At 51.5% G+C, this 14511-nt stretch overlaps 1 protein-coding gene across 7 annotated transcripts in view; it reads right to left on the minus strand.

Annotated features, from left to right (window-relative positions):
* LOC138740879 (equilibrative nucleoside transporter 2-like) overlaps positions 1 to 14511 on the minus strand; it is a 41870-nt gene that overhangs the window by 14860 nt on the left and 12499 nt on the right. For 6 of the 7 annotated variants that reach the window (XM_069894145.1, XM_069894140.1, XM_069894142.1 and 3 more), the window contains exons 4-8: positions 12324 to 12475; positions 11812 to 11951; positions 10119 to 10253; positions 5373 to 5470; positions 93 to 171 (exon numbers count right to left, since the gene is read on the minus strand). In XM_069894145.1, coding sequence (XP_069750246.1) covers positions 93 to 171; positions 5373 to 5470; positions 10119 to 10253; positions 11812 to 11951; positions 12324 to 12475 — 604 coding nt within the window. The remainder of the gene's footprint in view (positions 1 to 92; positions 172 to 5372; positions 5471 to 10118; positions 10254 to 11811; positions 11952 to 12323; positions 12476 to 14511) is intronic. The other variant, XM_069894146.1, reaches the window with a different exon arrangement.

The raw sequence follows: 14511 nt of genomic DNA on the forward strand, positions 1-14511 counted from the left end.
GACAGAGGAGGCCATTTGACCTGCTCGCTTCTTCCAGTGCTGCGTTTCTACTTGCCAAGGCGTCTGCGGACTTCTGCTTTTTTACGACTTACTTTGATAAAGTAGCTCAGCATTGCTTTCCGCCTCAGAGTGTTTCTGCTTGCTTTTACTGAAGTGATATTTCGCAAACTCCTGCAACAGGGATAACAGGCATGTCATAAAGAGTTTCCGGTCCTATCCCCCAAGTTCAATGCACAAATGAGCTGAGATTCCACAGCCGCACAGGTACCTGACTACGTCGGCGGACCTGCGAGGGGGCTCAGCAGCTGAAGGACCCGCATAGGCTGCAGGCGACTTGAAGGACCTGTGTGGTCTTGCAGGAGCTTGTCTCAAGGGGGGCCAGGCTATGGGAGCTGGGACTCAAGAGGGCTTCCTGATCACACCGGAGGTCCGGACCGGAGCCTGGGTGGCCGGAAGGAAATCCACAGACACTCGGTGACTCTGAAGGAATTATCTTTTGCTCCCCTTTCTCCTATTGTTAGGGGCAACATTCGCAGCAATTCCTTGTCTGGTGCACAGCAGGGAAACGTTGAAGTATATCGTGTACGTTACATTTTTCATGAATTATTACATGACAATAAAAGGAACCTTTGAACTAGGTTTGAGGGGCTGTGGATGGAGGTGAAGGTTACAATAGGATATTGACAGGACGCAGTCAGGCAGAAAAGTGGCAGATGCAGTTCAATCAGGATTAGGGCGAGGTGATGCATTTGGGAAGGTCAAACCAGAGGCTGATCGGTTACTTGAGAGTGTGGGGGAACAGAGGGACCTTGGGGTCCAAATCCATACACCCCTCAAGATCGATAGGGTACACCCCTCAAGATCGATAGGGTACACCCCTCAAGATCGATAGGGTACACCCCTCAAGATCGATAGGGTACACCCCTCAAGATCGATAGGGTACACCCCTCAAGATCGATAGGGTACACCCCTCAAGATCGATAGGGTACACCCCTCAAGATCGATAGGGTACACCCCTCAAGATCGATAGGGTACACCCCTCAAGATCGATAGGGTACACCCCTCAAGATCGATAGGGTACACCCCTCAAGATCGATAGGGTACACCCCTCAAGATCGATAGGGTACACCCCTCAAGATCGATAGGGTACACCCCTCAAGATCGATAGGGTACACCCCTCAAGATCGATAGGGTACACCCCTCAAGATCGATAGGGTACACCCCTCAAGATCGATAGGGTACACCCCTCAAGATCGATAGGGTACACCCCTCAAGATCGATAGGGTACACCCCTCAAGATCGATAGGGTACACCCCTCAAGATCGATAGGGTACACCCCTCAAGATCGATAGGGTACACCCCTCAAGATCGATAGGGTACACCCCTCAAGATCGATAGGGTACACCCCTCAAGATCGATAGGGTACACCCCTCAAGATCGATAGGGTACACCCCTCAAGATCGATAGGGTACACCCCTCAAGATCGATAGGGTACACCCCTCAAGATCGATAGGGTACACCCCTCAAGATCGATAGGGTACACCCCTCAAGATCGATAGGGTACACCCCTCAAGATCGATAGGGTACACCCCTCAAGATCGATAGGGTACACCCCTCAAGATCGATAGGGTACACCCCTCAAGATCGATAGGGTACACCCCTCAAGATCGATAGGGTACACCCCTCAAGATCGATAGGGTACACCCCTCAAGATCGATAGGGTACACCCCTCAAGATCGATAGGGTACACCCCTCAAGATCGATAGGGTACACCCCTCAAGATCGATAGGGTACACCCCTCAAGATCGATAGGGTACACCCCTCAAGATCGATAGGGTACACCCCTCAAGATCGATAGGGTACACCCCTCAAGATCGATAGGGTACACCCCTCAAGATCGATAGGGTACACCCCTCAAGATCGATAGGGTACACCCCTCAAGATCGATAGGGTACACCCCTCAAGATCGATAGGGTACACCCCTCAAGATCGATAGGGTACACCCCTCAAGATCGATAGGGTACACCCCTCAAGATCGATAGGGTACACCCCTCAAGATCGATAGGGTACACCCCTCAAGATCGATAGGGTACACCCCTCAAGATCGATAGGGTACACCCCTCAAGATCGATAGGGTACACCCCTCAAGATCGATAGGGTACACCCCTCAAGATCGATAGGGTACACCCCTCAAGATCGATAGGGTACACCCCTCAAGATCGATAGGGTACACCCCTCAAGATCGATAGGGTACACCCCTCAAGATCGATAGGGTACACCCCTCAAGATCGATAGGGTACACCCCTCAAGATCGATAGGGTACACCCCTCAAGATCGATAGGGTACACCCCTCAAGATCGATAGGGTACACCCCTCAAGATCGATAGGGTACACCCCTCAAGATCGATAGGGTACACCCCTCAAGATCGATAGGGTACACCCCTCAAGATCGATAGGGTACACCCCTCAAGATCGATAGGGTACACCCCTCAAGATCGATAGGGTACACCCCTCAAGATCGATAGGGTACACCCCTCAAGATCGATAGGGTACACCCCTCAAGATCGATAGGGTACACCCCTCAAGATCGATAGGGTACACCCCTCAAGATCGATAGGGTACACCCCTCAAGATCGATAGGGTACACCCCTCAAGATCGATAGGGTACACCCCTCAAGATCGATAGGGTACACCCCTCAAGATCGATAGGGTACACCCCTCAAGATCGATAGGGTACACCCCTCAAGATCGATAGGGTACACCCCTCAAGATCGATAGGGTACACCCCTCAAGATCGATAGGGTACACCCCTCAAGATCGATAGGGTACACCCCTCAAGATCGATAGGGTACACCCCTCAAGATCGATAGGGTACACCCCTCAAGATCGATAGGGTACACCCCTCAAGATCGATAGGGTACACCCCTCAAGATCGATAGGGTACACCCCTCAAGATCGATAGGGTACACCCCTCAAGATCGATAGGGTACACCCCTCAAGATCGATAGGGTACACCCCTCAAGATCGATAGGGTACACCCCTCAAGATCGATAGGGTACACCCCTCAAGATCGATAGGGTACACCCCTCAAGATCGATAGGGTACACCCCTCAAGATCGATAGGGTACACCCCTCAACAAGATCGATAGGGTACACCCCTCAAGATCGATAGGGTACACCCCTCAAGATCGATAGGATACTTAGGAAGGCCGATGGGATGCTGGGCTTCATTGGGGGATTAAGTTCAGGAGTTGAGATGTCATTACAACTCTACAAATCTCTGGTGAGACCCCACTTGGGGTATTGTGTTCAGTTCTGGCCATCTCATTACAGGAAGGATGTGGACGCTGTGGAGACGGGACAGAGGAGATTCGCCAGGATGTCACCTGGATTTGGGAAACAAGTCTCACAAGGCGAGGTTAGCAGAGTTGGGACTTTTCTCTCGAGCGAAGGACAGAAGGAGACTTAATAGAGGTCGACAAGATCAGGCATCAGCAGAGTGGACGGCCAGCGCCTGTTTCCCAGGGCGGGAACAGCAAACTCCAGAGGACGTGAAGGGAGGGAAGTTAAGGGGCAAGTTGTTTTTTTTTTATATATATATACACACATAGAGTAGTGGGGGTCTGGAATGCCTTGCCAGGGGGTGGTGGAGGAGGCTGGAACATTTAAGAGTCTCTTAGACAGGCCCATGGATCGAAGAAAAATAGAGGGTTACAGGTTAGAAAAGGTTTTAGAACCCTTTTTTTTTTTAAAAAAAAAAAGGAATTTATGGGTTGGCGTAACATCCAGGGCAGAATGACCTGTACTGTGCTGTAGTTTTCTGTGAGAGCATATAGCGAATTACCTCAAAATGCAATACAGAAAAAAAGCAATTAAAAGTTTTAAAATATCCAGAGTTAGTGGAAAGGTATTTCAAATCCTTTGGTTGTCCTCAAGCACGATTCGGGTCAGCCTGGTGAATCCTCCCCCCCACCCCCCCCTAAAGTTCAACACCTCCCACATTTCGCAGCCCATTTTCCCACCGGGTCCCGATCCCTCTGCAGGTTTCCTCTCCGACTGCAGCACCAGCGGGACTTACTGATCCGCTTTGGCTTCTTGTTATTCTCAGATGGACCCTGGCGCCGATCCCCACGGGCCACAGGCCTCCAGGTCAGGAAGGCAGTCACCCACCACCGCTTTCTTGTTTCTCTTGTGAGGCCAACGTCGAGTCCCGTTTCACTATCTCACCGAGCTGCTGAACCTTCTAGACTAGCCTCGTGTGAGGGACCTTGCTGGACCAGTGGCTTTCAGACCCTTTTTCCTGCCCACCCACATATCACCCAAAGCAACCGCTTACTGATCACAGAGCTCCAGGTAGAATGTGAGTTTAGGGGGAGCGGGGGATTCTGAAGACCACTGGCATAGACCAACCATTCTCAACAGGGGGGGGGGGGGGGAAGAAGAGATCATATTAGGGAGGGCCCACGGAGTAGGGAGACTTTGAGCTGAGTCCAAGGGCATAGCCAAAAGAAAAAGGTTGAGACATCGCCCGCAGCCTTCCCCGGCAACTGACTCGGGGGAAAAAAAAACTCTCCAAGTTTGGCCTACCATACTGACTCTCCTAAATCAGTCCCTGCCTATCCAGGTACAGCAGATATCCAGGGATCGGTCTGGGTTTTCCTGATCCTCGGGGGGGGGGTGGAACTTTTAAAATTCAATTTTAAGGAAGAATTAAGAGATGAACAGGTAAATTTTGATAGTTTATTCATTAGCAAGCACAGCGCACTTCATTTACCAAACGGCAGTTTAAAAATAAATTAAACACTTCACAGTATGTTTCCCGTGATCCGAAACGCTTGGGACCAGACCAGTTCAGGTTATCCAGATTTTGCAGATAACTGAAGTTTTTTAAGCAGCCCATCTGAATACTGCCGTCCCCATCCCCATCCTCCCGGGATCCCCGCTCCTGCTTGTGAAGGGAGATTGCCTGGGTAAGGATTTGCAGTCGGGGTGCAAGGAGTTTGGATGGAGTAGGTGGGCAAGGAGCTAGGAGAGTCTGTGGCCAGTACGTTGGGATATTGAGGATCTGTGGTCGGGACGCCAGGATCTCAGACAGGTGGGCAGTTGGAGGAGCTCTGGTGAATGGGCGGCTAGGGGCGAGGATCTGCGGTTGGGAGCTTGGATGAGTACATTTCACCCATAATGATCGACTTGCACCCAGATCGGTTTGCATCCCCACATCCAGAAGGTAACCTGGACACAAGTCGAGGTCTGGCTGTAGTGCAGTTATAGAAATGTCATCTACAGCAACATTGGTACTTGAGAAAGCATAACTCCAATACATCCAGATTCTGGGCCAGGTCAGCAGGAGGACAAGGACTCAACAAACTCACCAGCTGAGGCAGCAGGAAGTAAAACACAATCGTCAATAGGATCACCAGGCAAGGCGTGATGAAGTATCCCAGCGCCATCATCTCCTTGTCTGCCCCACCTACGGAAATCGACAACTTGCATTGGTACAGGGGAGAATGCAGACGCCAGAATCCGGAGATAGACTTCAGTGGGTCAAACAGCGAGAGAGAGAGAGGGGGAGAGAGGCTGTAGGGTAGGAGATGAAATCTGAGGAATGAAGGAAACGTAGGCAAGGTCTCGCTTGACCACAGATGGCCATGGAGAGCTGCGATCCCCGAGAAAGGAGGCGATGTCAGACGTCCCAAGACGGGAGGAGGAGCTGGCGATTCATGGAGGAAGGGGGTGGGATATAATGGAAAACTATAATAGAAGAAATAATATAAAGATAGTGGGCCTTAAGGAAGATGAAGAAGGCAAGAATATGAGAGAATTTATAAAAGATTGGATCCCCAGGGTCCTAGGAAGACCAGAATTACAGGAAGAAATGGAAATAGAGAGGGCACATAGAACACTAGCCCCGAAACCACAACCGCAGCAAAAACCAAGATCCATTTTAGTAAAACTCTTAAGATATACAACAAGAGAAAATATATTGGAGAAAGCAATGAAGAAAATAAGAGAAGACAAAAAGCCACTGGAATACAAAGGTCAAAAAATTTTTTTCTATCCAGACATAAGTTTTGAACTCCTGAAGAAGAGGAAGGAGTTCAATACAGCGAAAACGATCTTATGGAAAAAAGGATATAAATTTATGCTAAAGTACCCAGCAGTACTTAAAATAGTTATTCCAGGGCAACAAAACAGGCTATTCTCGGATCCGGAGGAAGCACGAAAATTTGCAGAGGAAGGGGGCGGCTTTGCTGCAGGAGATCGGGTTGTTGAGGGTCAGGAGGGGGTGGCAGTGTAGTCAAGGGAGGCTGGCAGGTAGGTCTGACTCTCACCAAAGGCTCCAGCCTGGAATGTCGACTATTTTTATTTAATTTTTTAAAAAAATTTAGATGTAAGGCGCAGTAACAGGCTCTTCCGGCCCACGGGCCGTGCTGCCCAATTACACCCGACTGACCTAAAACCTCGGTACATTTTGGAGGGTGGGAAGAAACCAGAGCCCCCCCACCCCCCCCCCCGGGAACACCCACTCAGACATGGGAAAAACGTGCAAACTCCTCACAGATGTGCGGGATTCAAACCCCGATCGCTGGTGCTGTAACAATATTGCGCTAACCGCGCTGCATTCAGTCTCTCCTCCGTGACCGTGCTGTGTGATATCTTCCTCAATTATTCTGCTGGTGATCAGGAATGCCAGCACAGATGGACTCTGTCCATCCAACGCACGATAGGAGATCTGGAATTAGACTGGACATACCCCGTGCATGGAGTCCGATGGTAACCAGAGCTGTATAGTCTACCCACTACTGAGAGACAGGTGGTGGGGGGGCGGGGTTGTGCATTATTCCAGCCAGACTCTGGAGGACATTCACACAGCCGTGAGAATTAGGTTGTGACCTCCAAGATAACTACAGGGAAGTAAGAAAGAGGGCAGAGATTATTTACTAGGATGTTACCCGGACGTCAGGAACTGAGTTACAGGGACAGGTTAAACAGGTTTGGACTTTATTCCCTGGAGCGTCGAAGAACGAGGGGAGATTTGAACAAGGAATTTAAAATTATGAGGAAATGTAGGTCGGCTTTTTCCTCTGAGGGTCGGTGAGATACAAACCAGAGGGGTTAAGGGTGAAGGGTTTAGGACACACATGTCAAACTCTGGCCCGTGGGCCAAATTTGGCCCGCGATATAATTATATTTGGCCCGCAAGATCATTTCAAAAATGTATTAGAGGTGGCCCGCCCTGCAGCGAGAGCTGATGCTGTTTTTTGGTAATGACACTCCCACCATCCTCCCCCTTCATTGCACATCCTTCCCCATTGTAACACGAAAAGTCTGTCGATGTCATCAGCCGGCAAGCCAGTTGGAAGGCTCCCCGCACAACCAGTCACTTCTCCCACCTGTCGAGCGGTGCGGCGGATTGGCGAGCGCCTTTGATTTCCTGTCGGCGTGACGGGCATGGCAGGCAGCGCGAGCCCCCGGGCAGCGCGAGCCCCCGGGCAGCGCGAGCCCCCGGGCAGCGCGAGCCCCCGGGCAGCGCGAGCCCCCGGGCAGCGCGAGCCCCCGGGCAGCGCGAGCCCCCGGGCAGCGCGAGCCCCCGGGCAGCGCGAGCCCCCGGGCAGCGCGAGCCCCCGGGCAGCGCGAGCCCCCGGGCAGCGCGAGCCCCCGGGCAGCGCGAGCCCCCGGGCAGCGCGAGCCCCCGGGCAGCGCGAGCCCCCGGGCAGCGCGAGCCCCCGGGCAGCGCGAGCCCCCGGGCAGCGCGAGCCCCCGGGCAGCGCGAGCCCCCGGGCAGCGCGAGCCCCCGGGCAGCGCGAGCCCCCGGGCAGCGCGAGCCCCCGGGCAGCGCGAGCCCCCGGGCAGCGCGAGCCCCCGGGCAGCGCGAGCCCCCGGGCAGCGCGAGCCCCCGGGCAGCGCGAGCCCCCGGGCAGCGCGAGCCCCCGGGCAGCGCGAGCCCCCGGGCAGCGCGAGCCCCCGGGCAGCGCGAGCCCCCGGGCAGCGCGAGCCCCCGGGCAGCGCGAGCCCCCGGGCAGCGCGAGCCCCCGGGCAGCGCGAGCCCCGCACGACTGGCACCGGACGGCCCTTCCACAGCGCGAGCGCACTTCTCCCGGACGCCACGGCCTTCAGCGCTTGCACCCGCGCGGACCCCAGGGACGGCTGATTCGGCCCTGCACGTGAAGAGAGAGATGGTGGCTGTCCGAAAAGGCTGATCGGCAGCGCGCTGGGCCTGAGTGGGTGGGTAAGCAGGGGTGGGCAGAGGGTGTAGGTGAGGAGTAATGGGCAGGGGAAGTTATGGTGGTGCGAGGGGCAGTTAGAGGGAGGGATGAGTAGAAGGAGGGGTGGATAGGGAAGAGGTAAAAGGGGAGGGGCAGGGCGAGTAGGGGAGGGGTGATTAGAGAGATGGGTAGAGGGAGGAACAGGTTGAGGGGAGAGGCAGTAGAGGGGCGTGTATAGGATGGGGTGGGTAGAGGCAGAGCGAGTGGAGTGAGGGGTGAGTAGTGGTTGGGTAAAGGACTGGTCAGGTAGAGGGATGGTGGGTCGAAGGTGAATAGAGGCCTAGAGCCTGAGGAGTGAGCAGGAAATGCTGAGTCCTGATGCAGGCCAAAATGGACACAGCCTGTGAATGCTGACTACATCTCCACAGGGACCAAATAGGTTTCCCTCAGGTCAAGCAAAGGGTGAACTTGAGCTACCTACTCCTGACCTGTAACATTATCCTCCTAAAGTTATATCCTAAAGTTTAACATTACATATGTTGAAAGAAGAGAAAACATGCAGATGTTGTTGAAAATTTTCAATAAATATTTAGTTCGGCCTTCGACTTAGTCCAAGTTTTTAATTTTGGCCCTCCGTGAATTTGAGTTTGACACCCCTGGTTTAGGAGGAACTTCTTCACAGAGAGTGGTGGGAGCTGGAATTTTAACATTGAAGAAGAATTTGGACAGGTCCATGGATGGCACGGGTGTGGAGGGCTACAGGCTGGGTCCAGGTCAGTGGGACGAGACAGACTGGAAGGGTCGAAGGGCCTGTTTCTGTGCTGTAATATTGCCAAAACAATAACCTCCAGGTGCACAGATCCCTCAGCTGGTTAACAAGATGATTTGGAAGGTGCTCGGAGTAGGGGACCACGTTCAGGAGTCGAGAGATCACGTGGCAGCTCTACTAATCTCTGCTGAGGGACCCCCCCCCCCCCCCACCACCTGGGAAGACTGTGTTCAGTTCAGGTCACCTCATTACAGGGCAGATGTGGAGAGGGGGCAGAGGAGATCGGCCAGGATTGGAGCTGGGAACTTTTCTCTCTGGAAAGAAGGAGACTTGATAGAGGTCGACAAGATTCTGAGAGGCGTCGACAGGGTGGACGGCTTCCCAGGGAACATCTCTGAAATGCAAGGGTAGAGAAGTTTAGGGGAGACGTCAGGGGTAAGCTGTGGGGGCCTGGATAGTGGGGGGAGGCTGGAACATTAGGAACATTTAAAAGACTCTTAGACAAGCTCATGGATGGAAGGGAGGTAAGGGTTAGATTGTTGAGGAGTAGGTTTTGATAGGCCGACACAACATTGTGTGCTGAAGGGCCTGGACTATGTTCTAGTTGAAGCACAACTGCTATCTGATCACCACGCCCGAGAGGGCGAATGAGGAGGCCAGTGAGAGGGGGCAGAAGAGACTCACCAGGATGTTGCCTGCAACAAGGAGGGCTTAGAGGAGCCGGGTTTCCTCTCCCTGGAATCTCTGAGGGTGGGGAGTGGGGGAGGAGGGAGTTCAATACCAGAGGGCACGGGTTTACAGTGAGAGGGGTGAAGCTGAACGGAGATTGGGGCGCCAACTTAAATATTTGTATAGCACGCACGGTAACAGGCCATTTCGGCTCACGAGCCCGTACTGCCCAATTTACACCCACAACTCCCAGCTCGTTTTGAATGGTGCCTCCCCCCTAGAGGGGGGAAACGCCCACGCAGATGACCTTAGGGACAGCGGTGTGACAGCGTGGCGCTAACCGCCTTCCCACAGAGCTTTAAAGAGGAGGTGCGCGTAATGGAACCATCTAAAAGGCATGTCGACAGGGAAGGGGGTAGAAGAAACAGGGTAGGCCCAGATGCGGGAGGGGGCAAACATGATGATTGACTTACTTATTTTGGCGAAGATGGATGCCATAACAGCGAACATCCCAGCCACTCCTTGCCCGCTCATGAAGACACTGCTGTACCTTCGAGGCAAGAGCCCAATTAAACCAAACAAGCTTCCCTGCAACACCGCCCCGAAGGCTGGAAGACAAGCCAAAAGAGGTGAGACACCTAGAAATTCCCCACCCTGACCTCTTCCCCCAGCCCCACCACCCACTAACCCAGGGCAGATGGGCAGGGTCAGCAAGGCCCCGGACCCGCCATCGCAGAGGTAGTACCAGTGGTCGAGCAGCCACACCGCAGAGAGCGCCCGGAGCGAGGGCCAGAAATACAGTCCATTTTCCAGGCACCACTGGTGCCCCCCCAACCCATCTAAACACGAATCTCGCTAGAGCATGGATCACCTCTCTCTCTTCCCCCTTCCCCATGTCTTACACTCTGATTTCTCTAAATTTCGAGGTACCAACAAAAATTCTCCCTCAAAGTCAGCAAAAAAAAAAAAACCACCAAAACCCCCGAGATACGGCACCTATGGGGGGATTGGTAGATGCTGGATAAGCACATTTTCTTGAGACTGCGAGGTGCTCCAATTTAAACTTCCAGATTTCTTAACCTATTTATTTTCTGCGATTGTTTTCCCAGTTGCTCGCATTCCGGGTAACAGGGATTTTAGTGTACTAGGACTCAGAGCCTCAAGATTCAGGAGGGAGGGGGGCAGATTTGGGGGGGTGGTGAGATGAGAAGGAACTGCTTCTCCCAGTGAACCTTTGGAATACCTCAACCTTTAGAATTATTTCTATCGTGGTAGAAGCCAATTCAATGCTGCCCAATTACACCCAAATTAACCTACGAACTCCGCACATTTAGAATGGTGGGAGGAAAACCACGCAGACACGGGGAGAATGTACAAACTCCTCACAGACAGCACCAGATTCGAACCTAGGTTGCTGTATTCTTGTCCTGTTGCCCATATTCTTTGCCCGAGGCAGCGGTCGCCTCATTGAATGCGTTGGCAATGCAGTTAGGTCAATTTTGGATTGAAGCGGAATTAGTAGGGGATGCGAAAGGGCAACAGCGACTACCCCCTGAGTTGAGCGAGGCAACCGACCACCATCACGTCAACCTTCTACAGGAGCTCTATAGAGAGCATACCGGACGGCTGCATCACCATGGGGTGCAGAGAAATGGATCAGAGGTCAATCCACAGGACCACAAGAACAGCAGAGAGGATCACTGGGGTCTCCCTCCCCCACCCTCATTGACATGATCTACGAGGGCGTGCAAAATCACTGAGGACCCCTTCCATCTTTCAGCTGCTCCCGTCGGGGAAGAGATCCAGGAGGATCAGAGTCAGTACCACCAGACTGAGGATCAGCTTCTTCCCACAGGTAGTGAGAACTTTGAACGACCAATGTCACCGCTCACACTGACCCTCCGAGACCCTCATATTCCTGAAACAATATTTATTTATTTGCATAGATTAATAATTGTCCTACATATGTATGCTTTGTCTGTATGTGTTATATCTGGGTAGGTGTCTGCGTGTTTTACACCTAGGACTAGAGAACGCTGTTTCATCGGGTTGTATTTGTAGTCAGGTGGCAATAGTTGGTTTAAGGGGGATGGGGAACTGGTGGGCAAGTGGAACAGAGTCCAGACCAATCTTGAGCTCAGCGTCTGGACAGGCTTGGTTACTTACAGTTAGTAAACCAGATGACCGACATGGTGATAATGAAAAAGTAGAGAGTAGGGATTGAGATCTTCACCATGATCACCGTCACCAGGAACAGGAACAAAATCGCAAACAGACTGCCAGCGATCCGCAGCTTCTCCGAGACCCTGGTGGGGCGAGAAATGAACAGTCTCACTTGGGCAGCAAGTCGCAAGGAGGCCGAAACCGCGCGGGTGACGTGTGGGGAAGGGATTGGAAGGGGGGGGGGGGCGGAGTCAAGGTGGTCATCTGGAGGTGATAAGCGGGAGGGAAGGGTGCGGGGAGGGATAAGGAGGGTCGAGGTGGGGGAAGGAGCAAGGAGGGAGGGGGAGGGGGAGGGCAAGGGCAGGGGGTGATGGGGTGGGAAACATAACAGCAGGAAAACCTCTAGAGAGGGAGAGCCTGGCGGAAGAGCAGGGTCCAAGTGCCAGCAGGGTATCGACGGGCCGGGTGGTGGTGTGACCAGCAAAGGGTGGGGGGGGGGCTGATTCCCCTCATACCTGGGGTACAGGAAGGAGTTGAGGCAGGTGAACAGCAGCAGGGGCAGCATGGAGAGAAGGGTCATCCAGTTCCCAAAGTGCCAGTGGTCTCTGTCTGGGCCAGTGCTGTTCTGGGACGTAGATACGTTCAAACTCAGTCGCCCCTCGAAATACTTCATCCGACCATGAAGGTGCAAAGATTAAAAACAATACAGGCGTCAGAAGAGCAAACCGCATGTCTATAGCCATAAAATAGAGGGCCCATTTAGCGCCCTCCCGTCTGTCAATAGCTGACCTATAACACCACTCCAAAAAGTTTGCTTCCTAAAGAAAGATTTAGGTTTCTGGCGGAAATCACGTGATGGAGTAGTGGCTGGTCGGGAAAACCAGCCATCTCCAAGAAAATAGAAAAAAAAGTTCGGAAAAAGCAAAGCATAACAGAAATAAAGTGCAAGAAATAGAAGATTTCTATTAGAAGAGAAAGAAGATGGCTCCCAAGGAGAAAGTAAGAACAGCTGGAAGAAGTAAAAAAAGTCACTGGTGAAGAAGGAAGAAGGCCTTACCTGCAGGAAGGAACAGGACGCTGTGATGACGAGGAGTACCCGACCCTCAAGGTTAGTACTTGCCCCAAAGAGTCGAGACCCACCAGCCAGTACACTACAAAAATGGCTCTTGGAACCAAACAAAAGTGTGCAACGCCGCATGCGTGAATGTGCGCAATCAGAGGAGAAAGAGGACACCGGCGGGAGCGGGGCTCAACAGAGGAGCAGGCTGTCACAAATCGAGCAGCCGAGAGACGCCCGACAACAGGGCTTTCAGCTAGAGGATAAAGAAGACAGCAGAAGAGGGAGTGACGGAACAGATGTGGAAGACAGACGGAGGAAAGATCGACAAGAAGACCAACATCAAGAAACACAACAGACAAGCAGCCCAAGAAACCAGCAAGAAGAGGCCCGACAAAGAGGAAAAACTCATCAGGAAAAACAGAAGAGACACAAAGAAGAAGACACAAACACAGATACAGACACAGAAGAAGAGGAAGAAAACCAAGATCTTCACAGAGAAATAGAAGGTAAAACAGATGGACAAAGAAATAAAAGATAAAACTGATGAACAGAATATAAAGTTTTTTTTGAAGAACAAATGAGATCAGTAAAAGAATGGTTATCATTAGAATTTAATGCAATTAAAAGGAAAATGAAAAGAACAGAGGATAAAATGCAAAGGTTAGAACTGGTCATGACAGAAATAGGGAAAAGAGTAGAGAATGTGGAAGAGCGGGAAACGGCTGTAGAAATGGAAGTAAACGACAAGAGGAAAATTGGAAGAAAATGACAAAAAATTAAAGAGAGACAAGAGTTGTTATCTCAGAAAATTGATATGTTGGAAAATTATAGTAGGCGAAACACCATAAAAATAGTGGGCCTGAAGGAGGGTGAAGAAGGCACAGACATGAAGGAACTTATAAAAGGATGGATCCTGAAGGTCCTGGGAACGACAGAAATGGAAATAGAAAGGGCACAGAGCACTAGCTTCGAAACCACAGACACATCAAAAACCAAGATTCATCTTAGTAAAATTTTTGAGATACACAACAAGAGAAAATATACTGGACAGGCAAGGAATAAAATTAGAGAATTTTATTCTCCAAGGGTCAAAGAATATTTTTTTATGCAGACACAAGTTTTGAACTCTTAAAGGAAGGAATTTAATACAGCGAAATCAACTTTATGGAAAAAAGGTTACAAATTCATATTAAGACATCCAGCTGTGCTTAAAATATTTATACCCGGGGAGTAAAACAGACTGTTCTCGGATCCGGAGAAAGTGCAAGAATTTGCAGAATGTTTGCAGGCCAGGAGAAGAGATGTAACAAGAATGAAGAACGGCGATAAAGTATATATAAAGATGTAAAAACAATGTATATGTAAAGAACTAAGGAGGGAAAGGAGAAGGGAAGGAAGGAAGGGGGGAAAGAGAGAGAGCTTTGTTGTGTGTTTTCTGGAGAGGGCTGGTAAAGGGGGAATAACCGTCACTGCAAAATCACTTGACGCTGTGAACAAGATCACAACCCAAATGAAAAGGCGAGTTGTGGTTGCCTGGCAAGGGGTATGGGGCAACTCCGAGAGGGGGGAACTTTGGGGTTAAGGTATTAGTGGATGTGGGAACTGCGGGGGTACTATATGTCTTAAATGTGTTGTCGTATATT

Source organism: Narcine bancroftii, chromosome 8, assembly GCF_036971445.1.
Source record: "Narcine bancroftii isolate sNarBan1 chromosome 8, sNarBan1.hap1, whole genome shotgun sequence".
Lineage (NCBI taxonomy): Eukaryota > Metazoa > Chordata > Chondrichthyes > Torpediniformes > Narcinidae > Narcine > Narcine bancroftii.